The sequence below is a fragment of the Heptranchias perlo genome, unplaced genomic scaffold, assembly GCF_035084215.1.
Source record: "Heptranchias perlo isolate sHepPer1 unplaced genomic scaffold, sHepPer1.hap1 HAP1_SCAFFOLD_731, whole genome shotgun sequence".
Lineage (NCBI taxonomy): Eukaryota > Metazoa > Chordata > Chondrichthyes > Hexanchiformes > Hexanchidae > Heptranchias > Heptranchias perlo.
Genome location: NW_027139763.1, coordinates 1 through 20,934, shown reverse-complemented (window position 1 = coordinate 20,934; position 20,934 = coordinate 1). Strand labels below are relative to the sequence as shown.

General features: G+C 57.3%; 1 protein-coding gene across 1 annotated transcript in view; it reads left to right on the top strand.

The window, feature by feature from the left end:
* Positions 1–20,802, top strand: part of LOC137319106 (sodium/potassium/calcium exchanger 3-like) — a gene marked incomplete at its 3' end in the record, with an annotated part of 44,426 nt that extends 23,624 nt beyond the window's left edge. Inside the window, exons 3-14 of the mRNA XM_067981470.1 lie at positions 704–778; positions 3,321–3,405; positions 3,683–3,786; positions 5,187–5,261; positions 7,925–7,950; positions 9,505–9,558; positions 11,177–11,316; positions 12,946–13,106; positions 13,611–13,842; positions 15,755–15,921; positions 16,895–17,009; positions 20,690–20,802. Of these exons, the coding sequence (XP_067837571.1) occupies positions 704–778; positions 3,321–3,405; positions 3,683–3,786; positions 5,187–5,261; positions 7,925–7,950; positions 9,505–9,558; positions 11,177–11,316; positions 12,946–13,106; positions 13,611–13,842; positions 15,755–15,921; positions 16,895–17,009; positions 20,690–20,802 (1,347 nt within the window). The remainder of the gene's footprint in view (positions 1–703; positions 779–3,320; positions 3,406–3,682; positions 3,787–5,186; positions 5,262–7,924; positions 7,951–9,504; positions 9,559–11,176; positions 11,317–12,945; positions 13,107–13,610; positions 13,843–15,754; positions 15,922–16,894; positions 17,010–20,689) is intronic.
* Positions 20,803–20,934: the final 132 nt, after the last annotated feature.

Genomic DNA, 20,934 nt, shown 5'->3' with positions numbered 1-20,934 from the left:
TAACTGGTTTATCACTCACTCTGGGGATGTGGGGCTCGCTGGTAAGGCCCGGCATTTATTGGCCACCCATATAGGGCGGTGGCGGGCCGCCTTCTGCAGAGCTACGGGGTAAGAGCAGGGGGAGTGGGACTTGGAGAGGGGGCAGAGGAGATTTACCAGAACGGTCCCAGGGATGAGGGACTTCAGTTATGTGGAGAGACTGGAGAAGCTGGGATTGTTCTCCTTAGAGCAGAGAAGGTTAAGGGGAGATTTAATCGAGGGGTTCAAAATCATGAGGGGGTTTGATCGAGTAAATAAGGAGAGACTGTTTCCAGTGGCAGGAGGGTCGGTAACCAGAGGACACAGATTTAAGATAATTGGTGAAAGAACCAGAGGGGGAGATGAGGAGAATGTTTTTTTACACAGCGAGTTGTGATGATCTGGAATTCACTGCCTGAAAGGGCGGTGGGAGCAGATTCAATAATAACTTTCAAAAGGGAATTGGAGAAATACTTGAAGGGGAAAAATTTACAGGGGTTAAGGGGGAAAGAGCAGGGGGGAGTGGGATTGATGGGATAGATCTTTCAAAGAGCCGGCACAGGCATGATGGGCCGAATGGCCTCCCTCGGTGCTGTACCGTTCAATGTCTGGCAGATCTCTGAATGATTTGAGTTCCATTGGCTTTACTCGTTGATGTTAAAACTTCCTTCTCTTGTTCCCGAAGGCGATGTACATGTTTTACGCTCTGGCCATCGTGTGTGACGACTATTTTGTCCCCTCCCTGGAGAAGATCTGTGAGGTGAGTGTGACACTCGGGGAGTCCGGTCAGCCGAGGTTCACTACGACGGCCCTGCTGTGCCGGGCTAGCTTGGGCACAGTGCACAATGTGGGACCACCCCACGTGCCAACACTACAGTGTGGTGCAGCCCGTCAGACCATCTTAGACCCACAGGGGGAGCAAGTGGCGGAGGTACCACCTTGACTGGGTAAACTTAGAGTTGGGGATACCAACTCTCCAGGATAATCTGCTGTACCTGCCCTGGGAGTGTTTGATGGGACAGTGTAGAGGGAGCTTTACTCTGTATCTAACCCGTGCTGTACCTGCCCTGGGAGTGTTTGATGGGACAGTGTAGAGGGAGCTTTACTCTGTATCTAACCCTGTACCTGCCCTGGGAGTGTTTGATGGGACAGTGTAGAGGGAGCTTTACTCTGTATCTAACCCTGTACCTGCCCTGGGAGTGTTTGATGGGACAGTGTAGAGGGAGATTTACTCTGTATCTAACCCTGTACCTGCCCTGGGAGTGTTTGATGGGACAGTGTAGAGGGAGCTTTACTCTGTATCTAACCCTGTACCTGCCCTGGGAGTGTTTGATGGGACAGTGTAGAGGGAGCTTTACTCTGTATCTAACCCTGTACCTGCCCTGGGAGTGTTTGATGGGACAGTGTAGAGGGAGCTTTACTCTGTATCTAACCCTGTACCTGCCCTGGGAGTGTTTGATGGGACAGTGTAGAGGGAGCTTTACTCTGTATCTAACCCTGTACCTGCCCTGGGAGTGTTTGATGGGACAGTGTAGAGGGAGCTTTACTCTGTATCTAACCCTGTACCTGCCCTGGGAGTGTTTGATGGGACAGTGTAGAGGGAGCTTTACTCTGTATCTAACCCTGTACCTGCCCTGGGAGTGTTTGATGGGACAGTGTAGAGGGAGCTTTACTCTGTATCTAACCCGTGCTGTACCTGCCCTGGGAGTGTTTGATGGGACAGTGTAGAGGGAGCTTTACTCTGTATCTAACCCTGTACCTGCCCTGGGAGTGTTTGATGGGACAGTGTCGAGGGAGCTTTACTCTGTATCTAACCCTGTACCTGCCCTGGGAGTGATTGATGGGACAGTGTAGAGGGAGCTTTACTCTGTATCTAACCCTGTACCTGCCCTGGGAGTGATTGATGGGACAGTGTAGAGGGAGCTTTACTCTGTATCTAACCCTGTACCTGCCCTGGGAGTGTTTGATGGGACAGTGTAGAGGGAGCTTTACTCTGTATCTAACTCTGTACCTGACCCTGGGACTGTTTGATGGGACAGTGTAGAGGGAGCTTTACTCTGTATCTAACCGTGTACCTGCCCTGGGACTGTTTGATGGGACAGTGTAGAGGGAGCTTTACTCTGTATCTAACTCTGTACCTGACCCTGGGACTGTTTGATGGGACAGTGTAGAGGGAGCTTTACTCTGTATCTAACTCTGTACCTGACCCTGGGACTGTTTGATGGGACAGTGTAGAGGGAGCTTTACTCTGTATCTAACCCGTGCTGTACCTGCCCTGGGAGTGTTTGACGGGACAGTGTAGAGGGAGCTTTACTCTGTATCTAACCCTGTACCTGCCCTGGGAGTGTTTGACGGGACAGTGTAGAGGGAGCTTTACTCTGTATCTAACCCTGTACCTGCCCTGGGAGTGTTTGACGGGACAGTGTAGAGGGAGCTTTACTCTGTATCTAACCCTGTACCTGCCCTGGGAGTGTTTGATGGGACAGTGTAGAGGGAGCTTTACTCTGTATCTAACCCTGTACCTGCCCTGGGAGTGTTTGATGGGACAGTGTAGAGGGAGCTTTACTCTGTATCTAACCCTGTACCTGACCCTGGGAGTGTTTGATGGGACAGTGTAGAGGGAGCTTTACTCTGTATCTAACCCTGTACCTGACCCTGGGAGTGTTTGATGGGACAGTGTAGAGGGAGCTTTACTCTGTATCTAACCCTGTACCTGCCCTGGGAGTGTTTGATGGGACAGTGTAGAGGGAGCTTTACTCTGTATCTAACCCTGTACCTGCCCTGGGAGTGTTTGACGGGACAGTGTAGAGGGAGCTTTACTCTGTATCTAACCCTGGGAGTGTTTGACGGGGACACTGGGTGCTTGAAAATGGAGCTTATTTCATTCCCCACCACTGAAATCCCAAATTTTGACGAGCACCATGATTTTTTTCAATGGCAAATTAGAGCCAAGACTTCCTCGCTGGGAGGGGACCAGGATTTGTTGGGTCTAATGGTGTTGGTGCCTTTGGAGTCAAGCCGAGTGGAACAGACCGCACTCCGCCACAGATGTCCGCTGAAGACCCTTTCAGGTGGCGTGACACAGTTTTTGCGGGGATTCTGTCACCGCAGGCTCCTGATTAGAGTTGGGCGTTTTAATCAAAGGCTCGTGCCAGTAATTAATGTTGGCGCTCAGAATTCGACATCAATTCGCAGGACAGCAAAGCTCGAGGCTGCGTCCACGAGTTCCCTGCTGGTGATGAAAGGTTTCCGGGCGATCCCCGCTCTAACATTCTGACTGCTTCTGCCTCCTCTCTCCGCAGCATTTACACCTCAGCGAGGACGTGGCTGGTGCCACCTTCATGGCCGCTGGCAGTTCAGCCCCCGAGTTGTTCACCTCTCTGATCGGTACGTTCCCCCACCCCCCCCCCCCCTACTCCCCTCGTCTTAGTGTTGGGGTTTAACCCCGGGGCCTCAGCGTAGGCCGGGAACGGAGCCTGGGATTTTCCTGATCTGTGCCCTGGGGGGGGGGGTGGGGGGGCGGCCTCGGTACCGCAGCCAGAGGGAGGGGGTCTAACCGTCAGTTGGAGGGTTGACGATAGTGTGTTGGGGGGAGTGGGGAGGAAGGGGGGGGGCGAGGAGCAGACTCCAGGTTTTAATCGTCTTTCTTTTCCCTGAACGGCAGGGGTTTTTATCGCCAAGAGTGATGTGGGAGTGGGGACCATTGTGGGCTCGGCCGTGTTCAACATCCTCTGTATCATTGGCCTGTGCGGCCTGTTCGCTGGACATGTAAGTGAAGCCTTCGGTGAACCATCTCCCCCCCCCTCCCCCTCCCCCCCCTCCCCCTCCCCCTCCTCTCCCCCTCCCCCTCCCCCCCTCCCCCTCCCCCCCTCCTCTCCCCCTCCCCCCCCCTCCTCCCCCCTCCTCCCCCACTCCCCCTCCCTCCTCTCCCCCTCCCCCCCTCCCCTCCCCTCCCCCCCCTCCTCCCCCCCTCCTCCCCCCCTCCCCCTCCTCTCCCCCTCCCCCTCCCCCCCTCCCCTCCTCTCCCCCTCCCCTCCCTCCTCCCCCCCCCACTCCCCCTCCCTCCTCTCCCCCTCCCCCCCTCCCCTCCCCTCCCCCCCCTCCTCCCCCCCTCCTCCCCCCCCTCCCCCTCCCCTCCCCCTCCCCCTCCCCCCCCTCCCCTCCCCTCCCCCCTCCCCCTCCTCCCCCCCCCTCTCCTCTCCTCCCCTCCCCCTCCCCCCTCCCCCCTCCTCTCCCCCCCCTCTCCCCCCGCTCCTCCCCCCCCTCCCCTCCCCCCCTCCCTCTCCCCCTCCCCCCCCCTCCCCCCCCTCCCTCTCCCCCTCCCCCCACCCCTCCCTCTCCCCCTCCCACCCCTCCCCCTCCCCCTCCCGATGGTGCTGACTCTCCCCCCCGGGGGACGGGCCCCACAGGCACCGACCTCACCTGTGAGCCCCCAGGCACTCCGTGTCGACTGTGAGGGGCATCACAGCCAAGCCCAATCCCGTCCTCGCCCTGCACACGCACGAACGTGTACACACTTGCTCGCGCATGCTCGCACTCGCTGCTGACACGCTCTCGCACATGTTCACACTCGCTCAGACTCACACTCACATGCTCACTCACACACACACTCTCACAGTCTCACTCTCTCACACTCACTCTCACTCTCTCACACTCACACTCACTCTCACACTCAGTCACACACACTTTCTCACTCACTCGCTCTCACACTCTCTCTCACTCTCACTCTCTCACAAAGTCTCTCACACTCACTCTCACACTCTCACACTCACTCTCACACTCTCACACTCTCACTCTCTCACAAAGTCTCTCACACTCACTCTCTCACTCTCACACTCACTCTCTCACTCTCTCACTCTCACACTCACTCACTCACTCACTCTCTCACTCAGACTCACAGGCCGGGGATCGAGCCTGGGCCTTTCCTGCTGTGTGTGGGACTCAGCCCCCCTGCCAGGTGGAGCACTGATCCAGAGCCCCTGGGGTGCCCTGTTTACCTGGTATGTTATGCCTGTCGGGCCTTGCCTGTGGTATTGCGAGGCTCTGTGTGCGATGGAGTCCATTTCGTCAGGTCCCACCCTCCCCTGGTGCTGTACCTGAGTGGGGGCTGAGAGTGGGGGGTCCTGGAATTATTCACTGACCGTCTCTCGTTCTCTTCCCCCCCCAAGGAGGTGCCTCTCACTTGCTGGTCCTTGTTCCGAGACTCCGTGTCCTACATAATGTCAGTGCTCGTTCTCATTCTGGTAAGTTCCTGTACCCTCTGTCGAGGGGCCTAGTCTGTCGAGGGGCCTGGGGATCGGGCTTAGTCTGTCGAGGGGCCCGGGGATCGGGCTTAGTCTGTCGAGGGGCCTGGGGATCGGGCTTAGACTGTCGAGGGGCCTGGGGATCGGGCCTAGTCTGTCGAGGGGCCCGGGGATCGGGCTTAGTCTGTCGAGGGGCCTGGGGATTGGGCCTAGTCTGTCGAGGGGCCTGGGGATCGGGCCTAGTCTGTCGAGGGGCCTGGGGATCGGGCCTAGTCTGTCGAGGGGCCTGGGGATCAGGCCTAGTCTGTCGAGGGGCCTGGATTTTGGGCCTAGTCTGTTGAGGGGCCTGGATTTTGGGCCTAGTCTGTTGAGGGGCCTGGATTTTGGGCCTGGTCGGTCGAGGGGCCTGGGGATTGGGCCTAGTCTGTCGAGGGGCCTGGGGATTGGGCCTAGTCTGTCGAGGGGCCTGGGGATCGGGCCTAGTCTGTCGAGGGGCCTGGGGATCGGGCCTAGTCTGTCGAGGGGCCTGAGGCTCAGGCTTAGACTGTCGAGGGGCCTGGGGATCGGGCTTAGTCTGTCGAGGGGCCTGGGGATTGGGCCTAGTCTGTCGAGGGGCCTGGGGATCGGGCCTAGTCTGTCGAGGGGCCTGGGGATCGGGCTTAGTCTGTCGAGGGGCCTGGGGATCGGGCCTAGTCTGTCGAGGGGCCTGGGGATCGGGCCTAGTCTGTCGAGGGGCCTGGGGATCGGGCTTAGTCTGTCGAGGGGCCTGGGGATCGGGCCTAGTCTGTCGAGGGGCCTGGGGATCGGGCCTAGTCTGTCGAGGGGCCTGAGGCTCAGGCTTAGACTGTCGAGGGGCCTGGGGATCGGGCCTAGTCTGTCGAGGGGCCTGGGGATCGGGCCTAGTCTGTCGAGGGGCCTGAGGCTCAGGCTTAGACTGTCGAGGGGCCTGGGGATCGGGCTTAGACTGTCGAGGGGCCTGGGGATCGGGCTTAGACTGTCGAGGGGCCTGGGGATCGGGCTTAGTCTGTCGAGGGGCCTGGGGATCGGGCTTAGACTGTCGAGGGGCCTGGGGATCGGGCCTAGTCTGTCGAGGGGCCTGGGGATCGGGCTTAGACTGTCAAGGGGCCTGGGGATCGGGCTTAGACTGTCGAGGGGCCTGGGGATCGGGCCTAGTCTGTCGAGGGGCCTGGGGATCGGGCTTAGACTGTCGAGGGGCCTGGGGATCGGGCTTAGACTGTCGAGGGGCCTGGGGATCGGGCCTAGTCTGTCGAGGGGCCTGGGGATCGGGCTTAGACTGTCGAGGGGTCCGGGGATCGGGCCTAGTCTGTCGAGGGGCCTGGGGATCGGGCTTAGACTGTCGAGGGGCCTGGGGATCGGGCTTAGACTGTCGAGGGGCCTGGGGATCGGGCTTAGACTGTCGAGGGGCCTGGGGATCGGGCTTAGACTGTCGAGGGGCCTGGGGATCGGGCCTAGTCTGTCGAGGGGCCTGGGGATCGGGCCTAGTCTGTCGAGGGGCCTGAGGCTCAGGCTTAGACTGTCGAGGGGCCTGGGGATCGGGCCGAGTCTGTCGAGGGGCCTGGGGATCGGGCCTAGTCTGTCGAGGGGCCTGGGGATCGGGCCTAGTCTGTCGAGGGGCCTGAGGCTCAGGCTTAGTCTGTCGAGGGGCCTGAGGCTCAGGCTTAGACTGTCGAGGGGCCTGGGGATCGGGCTTAGACTGTCGAGGGGCCTGGAGATCGGGCCTAGTCTGTCGAGGGGCCTGGGGATCGGGCCTAGTCTGTCGAGGGGCCTGGGGATCGGGCCGAGTCTGTCGAGGGGCCTGGGGATCGGGCTTAGACTGTCGAGGGGCCTGGGGATCGGGCCTAGTCTGTCGAGGGGCCTGGGGATCGGGCCTAGTCTGTCGAGGGGCCTGAGGCTCAGGCTTAGACTGTCGAGGGGCCTGGGGATCGGGCTTAGACTGTCGAGGGGCCTGGAGATCGGGCCTAGTCTGTCGAGGGGCCTGGGGATCGGGCCTAGTCTGTCGAGGGGCCTGGGGATCGGGCCGAGTCTGTCGAGGGGCCTGGGGATCGGGCCTAGTCTGTCGAGGGGCCTGGGGATCGGGCTTAGTCTGTCGAGGGGCCTGGGGATCGGGCTTAGTCTGTCGAGGGGCCTGGGGATCGGGCTTAGACTGTCGAGGGGCCTGGGGATCGGGCCTAGTCTGTCGAGGGGCCTGGGGATCGGGCCGAGTCTGTCGAGGGGCCTGGGGATCGGGCCTAGTCTGTCGAGGGGCCTGGGGATCGGGCCGAGTCTGTCGAGGGGCCTGGGGATCGGGCCTAGTCTGTCGAGGGGCCTGGGGATCGGGCCTAGTCTGTCGAGGGGCCTGGGGATCGGGCCTAGTCTGTCGAGGGGCCTGGGGATCGGGCTTAGACTGTCGAGGGGCCTGGGGATCGGGCCTAGTCTGTCGAGGGGCCTGGGGATCGGGCTTAGACTGTCGAGGAGCCTGGGGATCGGGCTTAGACTGTCGAGGAGCCTGGGGATCGGGCCTAGTCTGTAGAGGGGCCTGGGGATCGGGCCGAGTCTGTCGAGGGGCCTGGGGACACCCAGTGAATGGGGACTGGGTTTAATTGAGGGTTAAGGAGTATTAAGAGTGTGTGGTCTTTAACTCTCTGTCCACTGCTCCCTTTCAGGTTATTCATGATGAAAAGGTCTTTTGGTGAGTGTCTCGATTTCACTCTTTATCTGCCCTTTCACTCAGTAAATACTTTTGGGGTTGAAAACGTAGACAGAGCAGTGATGATTTTATGGATGAACTCTCCCAGCGACGAGCGTCGCCCAGCGGGAGAGCAGATCAGAGACCCTTACTCTGAGTCAGAAGGTCGTGGGTTCGAGCCCCCACTCCAGAGACTCGAGCCCCATAATCCAGGCTGACACTCCCCAGTGTTAGTACTGAGGGAGCGCCGCACTGTCGGAGGGTCAGTACTGAGGGAGCGCCGCACTGTCGGAGGGTCAGTACTGAGGGAGCGCCGCACTGTCGGAGGGTCAGTACTGAGGGAGCGCCGCACTGTCGGAGTGTCGGTACTGAGGGAGCGCCGCACTGTCGGAGGGTCAGTACTGAGGGAGCGCCGCACTGTCGGAGGGTCAGTACTGAGGGAGCGCCGCACTGTCGGAGGGTCAGTACTGAGGGAGCGCCGCACTGTCGGAGGGTCTGTACTGAGGGAGCGCCGCACTGTCGGAGGGTCAGTACTGAGGGAGCGCCGCACTGTCGGAGGGTCAGTACTGAGGGAGCGCCGCACTGTCGGAGGGTCAGTACTGAGGGAGTGCTGCACTGTCGGAGGGTCAGTACTGAGGGAGCGCCGCACTGTCGGAGGGTCAGTACTGAGGGAGCGCTGCACTGTCGGAGGGTCAGTACTGAGGGAGTACTGCACTGTCGGAGGGTCAGTACTGAGGGAGTACTGCACTGTCGGAGGGTCAGTACTGAGGGAGCGCCGCACTGTCGGAGGGTCAGTACTGAGGGAGTGCTGCACTGTCGGAGGGTCAGTACTGAGGGAGCGCTGCACTGTCGGAGGGTCAGTACTGAGGGAGTACTGCACTGTCGGAGGGTCAGTACTGAGGGAGCGCCGCACTGTCGGAGGGTCAGTACTGAGGGAGTGCTGCACTGTCGGAGGGTCAGTACTGGGGGAGCGCTGCACTGTCGGAGGGTCAGTACTGAGGGAGTGCTGCACTGTCGGAGGGTCAGTACTGAGGGAGTGCTGCACTGTCGGAGGGTCAGTACTGAGGGAGTGCCGCACTGTCGGAGGGTCAGTACTGAGGGAGTGCTGCACTGTCGGAGGGTCAGTACTGAGGGAGTGCCGCACTGTCGGAGGTGCCGTCTTTTGGATGAGACGTTAAACCGAGGCCCCGTCTGCCCCTCTCGGGTGGATGTAAAAGATCCCACGGCCACTATTGGAAGAAGAGCAGGGGGAGTTCTCCCCGGTGTCCTGGGGCCAATATTTATCCCTCAACCAACATCACTCAAAAAACAGATGATCTGATCATTATCACATTGCTGTTTGTGGGATCTTGCTATGCGCAAATTGGCTGCTGCGTTTCCTACATTACAACAGTGACTGCACTTCAAAAAAAAAAGTACTTCACTGTCTGTGAAGTGCTTTGGGACGTCCCGAGGTGGTGAAAGGCCCTGGAGAAATGGGGAGTTTATTATCGGAGGGGTGAACTCTGTTTGTGTTGGATTGACGATCTGATTATTGTTTGATCCTTGTGTTGTCAGGTGGGAGGGCCTGCTCCTCGTCATGATGTACGCGCTTTACATAATCGTGATGAAGTAAGTGGCAGTGAGCTCTGCTTTCTGATATGTTGATTTCTGGATTATTCCTCGAGCTGCCTCGCACACTGTCGCCAGCAGAGGGCACAATTCCATTGGGTCCACAGCACGGAAACAGGCCGTTCGGCCCATCTGGTCTATCCCGGTGTTTATGCTCCACACGAGCCCCCTCCCTCCCTACTCCATCTCCCCCTCCCTCCCTACTCCATCTCCCCCTCCCTCCCTACTCCATCTCCCCCTCCCTCTCTCCCCACTCCATCTCACCCTATCCCCATATCCTTCTATTCCTTTCTCCCTCATGTGTTTATCCAGCTTCCCCTTAAATCCATCTACACTATTCACCTCAACCACTCCATGTGGGAGTGAGTTCCACATTCTCACCACTCTCTGGGTAAAGAAGTTTCTCCTGAATTCCCGATTGGATTTATTAGTGACTGTCTTATATTTATGGCCCCCTAGTTCTGGCCTCCCCCACAAGTGGAAACATCTTCTCTAAGTTTACCCTATCGAACCCTTAATTATTTTAAAGACCTCGATCAGGTCACCCCTCAGTCTTCTCTTTTCTAGAGAAATGAGTCCCAGCCTGTTCAGACTTTCCTGATCATTATAACCTCTCAGTTCTGGTATCATCCTGGTAAATCTTTTTTTGCACCTTCTCCAGTGCCTCGATATCCATTTTATAATATGGAGACCAGAACTGTACACAGTAACTCCCAGTGTGGTCTGACCGAGGTATATGGAGACCAGAACTGTGCACAGTAACTCCCAGTGTGGTCTAACCAAGGTATATGGAGACCAGGACTGTACACAGTAACTCCCAGTGTGGTCTAACCGAGGTATATGGAGACCAGGACTGTACACAGTAACTCCCAGTGTGGTCTAACCGAGGTATATGGAGACCAGAACTGTGCACAGTAACTCCCAGTGTGGTCTAACCGAGGTATATGGAGACCAGGACTGTACACAGAGTAACTCCCAGTGTGGTCTAACCAAGGTATATGGAGACCAGGACTGTACACAGTAACTCCCAGTGTGGTCTAACCGAGGTATATGGAGACCAGGACTGTACACAGTAACTCCCAGTGTGGTCTAACCAAAGTTCAATGTAAGTTTAACATAACTTCTCTGTTTGAATTTCAATTCACCACATTCGCCTCAGAAACGGCCACCCAATGTTTTGGAGACCTGATTTCGATAAAAAGGATTCTTTAAATCGTTAAAACTTCCTTGGTACGAAGATCAGACTCTTTCTGAATAATCGGAGATCAAGACTTCACTGGCAATTCCTTACACCAAGAAAAAAAAATAGGCTTTTGACTAAATGTCTGACATTGAGAGAGGTCTCCCTCAGCCACTGTAGGAAGAAGAGCAGGGGGAGTTCTCCCCGGTGTCCTGGGGCCAATATTTATCCCTCAACCAACATCATTAAAACAGATGATCTGATCATTATCACATTGCTGTTTGTGGGATCTTGCTGTGCGCAAATTGGCTGCTGCGTTTCCTACATTACAACAGTGACCACACTTCAAAAAAAGTATTTATTGTCTGTAAAGCGGTTTGGGCCGTCCCGAGGATGTGAAAGGCCCGGTAGAAATGGGAGTTCTCTCTTCATTTTCAGGTACAATACAAAAATGCGCAATTACTTTGAGGGGCTCAGGGGTGGTGACCCAGCGAGCCTGGCCAATGGGGGACCGAGCGCACAGCAGGACGCGGAGACTGACCAGAGCTATTCGGCCACAGTTGTCATTGTGCAGAAAGGTAATCGCGTGTTAATGGGACATCAAGGTGAGGCGTCTTAGTGACCCCTTATCCACATCAGGCAACCAGTGCTGTACCTGCCCTGGGAGTGTTTGATGGGACAGTGTAGAGGGAGCTTTACTCTGTATCTAACCCTGTACCTGCCCTGGGAGTGTTTGATGGGACAGTGTAGAGGGAGCTTTACTCTGCATCTAACCCTGTACCTGCCCTGGGAGTGTTTGATGGGACAGTGCAGAGGGAGCTTTACTCTGTATCTAACCCTGTACCTGTCCTGGGAGTGTTTGATGGGACAGTGTAGAGGGAGCTTTATTCTGTATCTAACCCTGTACCTGCCCTGGGAGTGTTTGATGGGACAGTGTAGAGGGAGCTTTACTCTGTATCTAACCCGTGCTGTACCTGCCCTGGGAGTGTTTGATGGGACAGTGTAGAGGGAGCTTTACTCTGCATCTAACCCTGTACCTGACCCTGGGAGTGTTTGATGGGACAGTGTAGAGGGAGCTTTACTCTGTATCTAACCCTGTACCTGCCCTGGGAGTGTTTGATGGAACAGTGTAGAGGGAGCTTTACTCTGTATCTAACCCTGTACCTGCCCTGGGAGTGTTTGGTGGGACAGTGTGGAGGGAGCTTTACTCTGTATCTAACCCTGTACCTGCCCCGGGAGTGTTTGATGGGACAGTGTAGAGGGAGCTTTACTCTGTATCTATCCCTGTACCTGCCCTGGGAGTGTTTGACGGGACAGTGTAGAGGGAGCTTTACTCTGTATCTATCCCTGTACCTGCCCTGGGAGTGTTTGACGGGACAGTGTAGAGGGAGCTTTACTCTGTATCTAACCCTGTACCTGCCCTGGGAGTGTTTGATGGGACAGTGTAGAGGGAGCTTTACTCTGTATCTATCCCTGTACCTGCCCTGGGAGTGTTTGACGGGACAGTGTAGAGGGAGCTTTACTCTGTATCTAACCCTGTACCTGCCCTGGGAGTGATTGATGGGACAGTGTAGAGGGAGCTTTACTCTGTATCTAACCCTGTACCTGCCCTGGGAGTGATTGATGGGACAGTGTAGAGGGAGCTTTACTCTGTATCTAACCCTGTACCTGCCCTGGGAGTGTTTGATGGGACAGTGTAGAGGGAGCTTTACTCTGTATCTAACCCTGTACCTGCCCTGGGAGTGTTTGATGGGACAGTGTAGAGGGAGCTTTACTCTGCATCTAACCCTGTACCTGACCCTGGGAGTGTTTGATGGGACAGTGTAGAGGGAGCTTTACTCTGTATCTAACCCTGTACCTGCCCTGGGAGTGTTTGATGGGACAGTGTAGAGGGAGCTTTACTCTGTATCTAACCCTGTACCTGCCCTGGGAGTGTTTGATGGGACAGTGTAGAGGGAGCTTTACTCTGTATCTAACCCTGTACCTGCCCTGGGAGTGTTTGATGGGACAGTGTAGAGGGAGCTTTACTCTGTATCTAACCCTGTACCTGCCCTGGGAGTGTTTGACGGGACAGTGTAGAGGGAGAGGAACTCTTGGGCCACAGGGCCTGTCCTGCTAGGCCCCAGGCTCTCGGACTCCCGGTTTCTAGGCCCTTGTGTTTGCTGCTTTCTGTGCTGATAGCTTGTGTTTTCTGCTCCCGGTGACAGGCCACGGATCGCAGGAGCCCACGGTGCTGATGGTGGACGAGCTGCTCTGTGCCTCCCCCCATAAACTCACCTTCCCCGAAGCCAGCCTGCGGATAATGATCACCCGGCACTTCGGGCCCAGGACCAGGCTCAGCATGGCCAGCCGCATGCTCATCAACGAGGTAGGACACCCGGCCCGGGGCAATCTGTGGGACTGACCCCCTCCCCGAACACACACACAGAGCAGGAAAGGCCCAGGCTCCATCCCCGGCCTAGTGGTCGATCATCTGATCTCAGCCTGGCCTCGAAATTGGCCTCAGCACCCCTGGGTTGGTTCGGTGGGGAGGGGAAAGGAGGGGGTTAATCAGCCAGCCCCTTCCTGCTCCTGGTGACTGCTGCGTTTGTGGGGCCGTCGGGAATCGACGGGATCAGGCTTGGCCGTGATGCCGCCACAGTTGAATAGCCCGCCGCCGCTCACTAACTGGGCTGAGGGATGAAAAAACGGGCAATTATTGGGCGAGGTGTTTGTCGGAGTGGTTGGGGGGGGCTGGTGCTGTAGCCGGCGGGAGCTCCACTCCCCAGCGAGAGTCAGCGCCATCGCCGGGGAGGGTGGGGGGTTACGGGGAGCAGAGAATCCGAACTCTTCCTTTAAACCCTCCCCCTTCCTCTCTTCCCCCCCCCAACAGAGGCAGCGTTTGCTTCGCAGCAAAACGGAAAACGCGGAGCCGGAAGTTTCCGTGGCCATCCCGGAGAAGCGGGCGGTGGAGAACGGGGGCGAGGCCCGGCAGAGTCGACCGGGAAAGGCATCGCGGGCCGATGAATCGGCAACGGGAAACCAGAGGGAGGACAAAGAGGTGGAGAGGAAGGAGAGGGGGGAGCGGGGGAATGACGGACCGCTCGTCCCATTCAAAATACCAGGTAACGGGGCGGGAATTTGGGATCTGATGGGCTCAGAATTGGGATCCTTCCCTTTATTAGCCGAGAATGTAAGAGCAGGGAGGTTATGCTGGAACTGTATAAAACACTAGTTAGGCCACAGCTTGAGCACTGTGTACAGTTCTGGTCACCACATTACAGGAAAGATGTGATTGCACTAGAGAGGGTACAGAGGAGATTTACGAGGATGTTGCCTGGGCTGGAGAATTTTAGCTATGAGGAAAGATTGGATAGGCTGGGGGTGTTTTCCTGAGAACAGAGGAGGCTGAGGGGAGATTTAATTGAGGTGTATAAAATTATGAGGGGCCGAGAGAGAGAGTGGAGAGGGAGGACCTATTTCCCTTAGCAGAGAGATCAATAACCAGGGGGCATAGATTTAATGTGATTGGTAGAAGGATTAGAGGGGAAATGGGGAATTTTTTTCCCCCCAGAGGGTGGTGGGGGTCTGGAACTCACTGCCCGAGAGGGTGGGAGAGGCAGAAACCCTCAACTCATTTATAAAAGTACCTGGACGTGCACCTGAAGAGCCGTGACCTGCAGGGCTACGGACCAAGAGCTGGAAAGTGGGATCGGGCTGGGCTGCTCGTTTCTCGGCCGGCACGGACACGATGGGCCGAACGGCCTCCTTCTGTGCCGTAACTTTCTCTGATTCTATGAATTTTTGCCAGGCTACAGGGAATGCGAATCACACTGGGCCAACCCTGAACCCAAATTTTTAGTCTCGAGTGTCGGCCATGGCACAGTCTCTCTGTCTCGCCTCTGAGTCAGAAGGTCGTGGGTTCGAGCCCCCACTCCAGAGACTCGAGCCCCACAATCCAGGCCCACACTCCCCGGTGCCAGTACTGAGGGAGCGCCGCACTGTCGGAGGGTCAGTACTGAGGGAGCGCCGCACTGTCGGAGGGTCAGTACCGAGGGAGCGCCGCACTGTCGGAGGGTCAGTACTGAGGGAGCGCCGCACTGTCGGAGGGTCAGTACCGAGGGAGCGCCGCACTGTCGGAGGGTCAGTACTGAGGGAGCGCCGCACTGTCGGAGGGTCAGTACTGAGGGAGCGCCGCACTGTCGGAGGGTCAGTACTGAGGGAGCGCCGCACTGTCGGAGGGTCAGTACTGAGGGAGCGCCGCACTGTCGGAGGGTCAGTACTGAGGGAGCGCCGCACTGTCGGAGGGTCAGTACTGAGGGAGCGCCGCACTGTCGGAGGGTCAGTACTGAGGGAGCGCCGCACTGTCGGAGGGTCGGTACTGAGGGAGCGCCGCACTGTCGGAGGGTCGGTACTGAGGGAGCGCTGCACCGTCGGAGGGTCAGTACTGAGGGAGCGCCGCACTGTCGGAGGGTCAGTACTGAGGGAGCGCCGCACTGTCGGAGGGTCAGTACTGAGGGAGCGCCGCACTGTCGGAGGGTCAGTACTGAGGGAGCGCCGCACTGTCGGAGGGTCAGTACTGAGGGAGCGCCGCACTGTGGGAGGGTCAGCACTGAGGGAGCGCCGCACTGTCGGAGGGTCGGTACTGAGGGAGCGCCGCACTGTCGGAGGGCCAGTACTGAGGGAGTGCCGCACTGTCGGAGGGTCAGTACTGAGGGAGCGCCGCACTGTCGGAGGGTCGGTACTGAGGGAGCGCCGCACTGTCGGAGGGTCGGTACTGAGGGAGGGTCCACTGTCGGAGGGTCAGTACTGAGGGAGCGCCGCACTGTCGGAGGGTCAGTACTGAGGGAGCGCCGCACTGTCGGAGGGTCAGTACTGAGGGAGCGCCGCGCTGTGGGTGAGATCAGGAAAGTACGTTTTTTTATGAACAAATGCCGACTGTGCCACGTTGGGGACAGAATGACCAAACCCCAATGTCTTGTTGCCCACAGTATGAGATTGCCTCCTGACCTCTGCCCCTTTCCCTTTGACCTATAGATGAAAGGTGCGATGTGATTAAGTGGCTCATTTCTTGGCCCCTGGGCACCCTCCTGTACTACACTGTGCCCAACTGTGTCCAGCCGCGCTGGGAGAAGTGGTTCATGGCAACTTTCATCTTCTCCACCCTCTGGATTGGCCTCTTCTCCTATATTATGGTCTGGATGGTAAGGCTGGGCTAATATTCGAACGGCACACTGTCCTCGCGAGGTGTGATCTCCCTGTGACCACCGAGCCCCTTGCCCGAATGTTGAAGGTGGAGAAGGGAAGTGTTTTCAACGAGGCAGCGTCGGGTGTTCAGGGCAAAGGGAGTGATAAATACTCCAGCTTCCTGTTAAATCATCTCTCCAGGTTTCAAGGTACACGGGGGTGTGTCACTGTGCCTATACTGACCAGGAACTGTAGAGAGAGTGTGGAGGGAGCTTTACTCTGTATCTAACCCTGTACCTGCCCTGGGAGTGTTTGACGGGACAGTGTAGAGGGAGCTTTACTCTGTATCTAACCCTGTACCTGCCCTGGGAGTGTTTGACGGGACAGTGTAGAGGGAGCTTTACTCTGTATCTAACCCTGTACCTGCCCTGGGAGTGTTTGATGGGACAGTGTAGAGGGAGCTTTACTCTGTATCTAACCCTGTACCTGACCCTGGGAGTGTTTGATGGGACAGTGTGGAGGGAGCTTTACTCTGTATCTAACCCTGTACCTGCCCTGGGAGTGTTTGATGGGACAGTGTAGAGGGAGCTTTACTCTGTATCTAACCCGTGCTGTACCTGCCCTGGGAGTGTTTGATGAGACAGTGTAGAGGGAGCTTTACTCTGTATCTAACCCGTGCTGTACCTGCCCTGGGAGTGTTTGATGAGACAGTGTAGAGGGAGCTTTACTCTGTATCTAACCCGTGCTGTACCTGCCCTGGGAGTGTTTGATGGGACAGTGTAGAGGGAGCTTTACTCTGTATCTAACCCTGTACCTGACCCTGGGAGTGTTTGATGGGACAGTGTAGAGGGAGCTTTACTCTGTATCTAACCCTGTACCTGCCCTGGGAGTGTTTGATGGGACAGTGTAGAGGGAGCTTTACTCTGTATCTAACCCTGTACCTGCCCTGGGAGTGTTTCGATATTTGACCTATCCTTCACTGTTCCCTAGGTAACAATAATTGGCTACTCCCTGGAAATTCCCGATGTTATTATGGGAATTACGTTCTTGGCGGCAGGCACCAGTGTTCCCGACTGCATGGCAAGTCTGATTGTGGCACGACAGGGTAAGTAGTGAGGGGTAAAGAGGTGAACGTCCAGGGAAAGGACCATGGTCCATAATGGCAGTTCCTCACCAGGGTTGGATGAGTTAAGAGAGGCCAAGCTTGTTGTAGAATTCTCCGCTCCATCACCGAGACCCCCGACTTCCACCTCCGTATCCCCGCCCGTCTCCGCCCCCGACCTCAGCCCATCTGCTGCTGAAACCCTCATCTGTGCCTTTGTTACCTCCAGACTCGACTATTCCAATCCTCTCCTGGCCGGCCGTCCATCTCCCACCCTCCGTAAACTTCAGCTCGTCCAAAACTCTGCCCCCTCCCCCATCATCCTAACTCCCCCCGAGTCCCGTTCACCCATCACCCCCTCTGCTCGCTGACCTACATTGGCTCCCGGTCCGGGAACGCCTCGATTTTAAAATTCTCCATCCTCATGTTCCAACCCCTCTATCCTCGCTCCCCTCCCTATCTCTGTAACCTCCTCCAGCCCTACAACCCTCCGAGATCTCTGCGCTCCTCCAATTCTGGCCTCTTGCCCATCACCCGATTCCCATCGCTCCACCATTGGCGGCTGTGCCTTCAGCTGCCTGGGCCCTAAGCTCTGGAATTCCCTCCCTAAACCTCTCCCCCTCTCTCTCCTCCTTTAAGAGGCTCCTTAAAACCCAGACGGACAAGAGAGAAACCTTTAGAGCATCTTACTTGACCCAGGTAGAGTTGATAAGGTTCTGATGGATGAGGAGCTTGCAGCGGGAGGATAAGGGAAGATTGACAGGATTTCACGGGCATCCTGCCCAGCGGTGTGAGAGAGGGGGTTAGAGGGACCTCCCCGATACAGGAGTGTGAGAGAGGGGTTAGAGGGACCTCCCCAGATACAGGAGTGTGAGAGAGGGGTTAGAGGGACCTCCCCAGATACAGGAGTGTGAGAGAGGGGGTTAGAGGGACCTCCCCAGATACAGGAGTGTGAGAGAGGGGGGTTAGAGGGACCTCCCCAGATACAGGAGTGTGAGAGAGGGGTTAGAGGGACCTCCCCAGATACAGGAGTGTGAGAGAGAGGGGTTAGAGGGACCTCCCCAGATACAGGAGTGAGGGAGAGGGGTTAGAGGGACCTCCCCAGATACAGGAGTGTGAGAGAGGGATTAGAGGGACCTCCCCAGATACAGGAGTGTGAGAGAGAGGGGTTAGAGGGACCTCCCCAGATACAGGAGTGTGTGAGAGAGGGGGTTAGAGGGACCTCCCCAGATACAGGAGTGTGAGAGAGAGGTTAGAGGGACCTCCCCAGATACAGGAGTGTGAGAGAGGGATTAGAGGGACCTCCCCAGATACAGGAGTGTGAGAGAGAGGGGTTAGAGGGACCTCCCCAGATACAGGAGTGTGTGAGAGAGGGGTTAGAGGGACCTCCCCAGATACAGGAGTGTGAGAGAGGGGGGGTTAGAGGGACCTCTCCAGATACAGGAGTGTGAGAGAGGGGGGTTAGAGGGACCTCCCCAGATACAGGAGTGTGAGAGAGGGGGTTAGAGGGACCTCCCCAGATACGGGAGTGTGAGAGAGGGGGTTAGAGGGACCTCCCCAGATACGGGAGTGTGAGAGAGGGGGTTAGAGGGACCTCCCCAGATACGGGAGTGTAAGAGAGGGGGGTTAGAGGGACCTCCCCAGATACAGGGGTGTGAGAGAGGGGGTTAGAGGGACCTCCCCAGATACAGGAGTGTGAGAGAGAGGGGGTTAGAGGGGCCTCCCCAGATACAGGAGTGTGAGAGAGGGGGTTAGAGGGACCTCCCCAGATACAGGAGTGTGAGAGAGGGGGTTAGAGGGACCTCCCCAGATACAGGAGTGTGAGAGAGAGGGGGTTAGAGGGACCTCCCCAGATACAGGAGTGTGTGAGAGGGGGGTAGAGGGACCTCCCCAGATACAGGAGTGTGAGAGAGGGGGGGGGGTAGAGGGACCTCCCCAGATACAGGAGTGTGAGAGAGGGGTTAGAGGGACCTCCCCAGAGACAGGAGTGTGAGAGAGAGGGGTTAGAGGGACCTCCCCAGATACAGGAGTGTGTGAGAGGGGGGGGTAGAGGGACCTCGCCAGATACGGGAGTGTGTGAGAGAGGGATTAGAGGGACCTCCCCAGATACAGGAGTGTGAGAGAGAGGGGGTTAGAGGGACCTCCCCAGATACAGGAGTGTGAGAGAGGGGTTAGAGGGACCTCCCCAGATACAGGAGTGTGAGAGAGGGGGTTAGAGGGACCTCCCCAGATACAGGAGTGTGTGAGAGAGGGTTAGAGGGACCTCCCCAGATACAGGAGTGTAAGAGAGGGGGTTAGAGGGACCTCCCCAGATACAGGAGTGTGTGAGAGAGGGGGGTATAGGGACCTCCCCAGATACAGGAGTGTGAGAGAGAGGGTTAGAGGGACCTCCCCAGATACAGGAGTGTGAGAGAGGGGGGTTAGAGGGACCTCCCCAGATACAGAAGTGTGAGAGAGGGGGTTAGAGGGACCTCCCCAGATACAGGAGTGTGAGAGAGGGGGTTAGAGGGACCTCCCCAGATACAGGAGTGTGAGAGAGGGGGTTAGAGGGACCTCCCCAGATACAGAAGTGTGAGAGAGGGGGTTAGAGGGACCTCCCCAGATACAGGAGTGTGAGAGAGAGGGGGTTAGAGGGACCTCCCCAGATACAGGAGTGTGAGAGAGAGGGGTTAGAGGGACCTCCCCAGATACGGGAGTGTAAGAGAGGGGGTTAGAGGGACCTCCCCAGATACAGGAGTGTGAGAGAGGGGGGTATAGGGACCTCCCCAGATACAGGAGTGTGAGAGAGAGGGGGTTAGAGGGACCTCCCCAGATACAGGAGTGTGAGAGAGGGGGTTAGAGGGACCTCCCCAGATACGGGAGTGTAAGAGAGGGGGTTAGAGGGACCTCCCCAGATACAGGATTGTGAGAGAGGGGGGTATAGGGACCTCCCCAGATACAGGAGTGTGAGAGAGAGGGGGTTAGAGGGACCTCCCCAGATACGGGAGTGTAAGAGAGGGGGTTAGAGGGACCTCCCCAGATACAGAAGTGTGAGAGAGGGGGTTAGAGGGACCTCCCCAGATACAGGAGTGTGAGAGAGGGGGTTAGAGGGACCTCCCCAGATACAGGAGTGTGAGAGAGGGGGGTATAGGGACCTCCCCAGATACAGGAGTGTGAGAGAGGGGGGTTAGAGGGACCTCCCCAGATACAGGAGTGTGAGAGAGGGGGGTATAGGGACCTCCCCAGATACAGAAGTGTGAGAGAGGGGGTTAGAGGGACCTCCCCAGATACGGGAGTGTGAGAGAGGGGGTTAGAGGGACCTCCCCAGTTACAGGAGTGTGGGAGAGGGGGTTAGAGGGACCTCCCCAGATACAGGAGTGTGAGAGAGAGGGGGTTAGAGGGACCTCCCCAGATACAGGAGTGTGAGAGAGGGGGTTAGAGGGACCTCCCCAGATACAGGAGTGTGAGGGAGGGGTTAGAGGGACCTCCCCAGATACAGGAGTGTGAGAGAGGGGTTGGAGGAACCTCCCCTGATACAGGCCTGTGAGAGAGGGGGGTTAGAGGGACCTCCCCAGATACAGGAGCAGGATTGGAATCTTGATGAGAATAGGCCCGTGTGTGTCTGGAGACGAGGCCTCGCTGTGTTGTGTGAACCATGCGTGGCCGCACTAGACTAACCCGGTCGAATATCCGCTGCTTTGCAGGTATGGGTGACATGGCCGTCTCCAATTCCATTGGGAGCAATGTGTTTGATATTCTGGTGGGGCTGGGAGCTCCCTGGATGCTGAAGACCCTGGCCATGACGTACGGGTCAACGGTGAGTAGTGGAACAGCATAACGAGGTGATGGGGTGGGTCCTGAGCCTCAGCCCCGATCCTCCATCCGTCCTGGGGTGAAGAGGACGGCCGCCAGCCAGATGGGCGCTCCCACGCCAGGCCTCTTGCTCCCA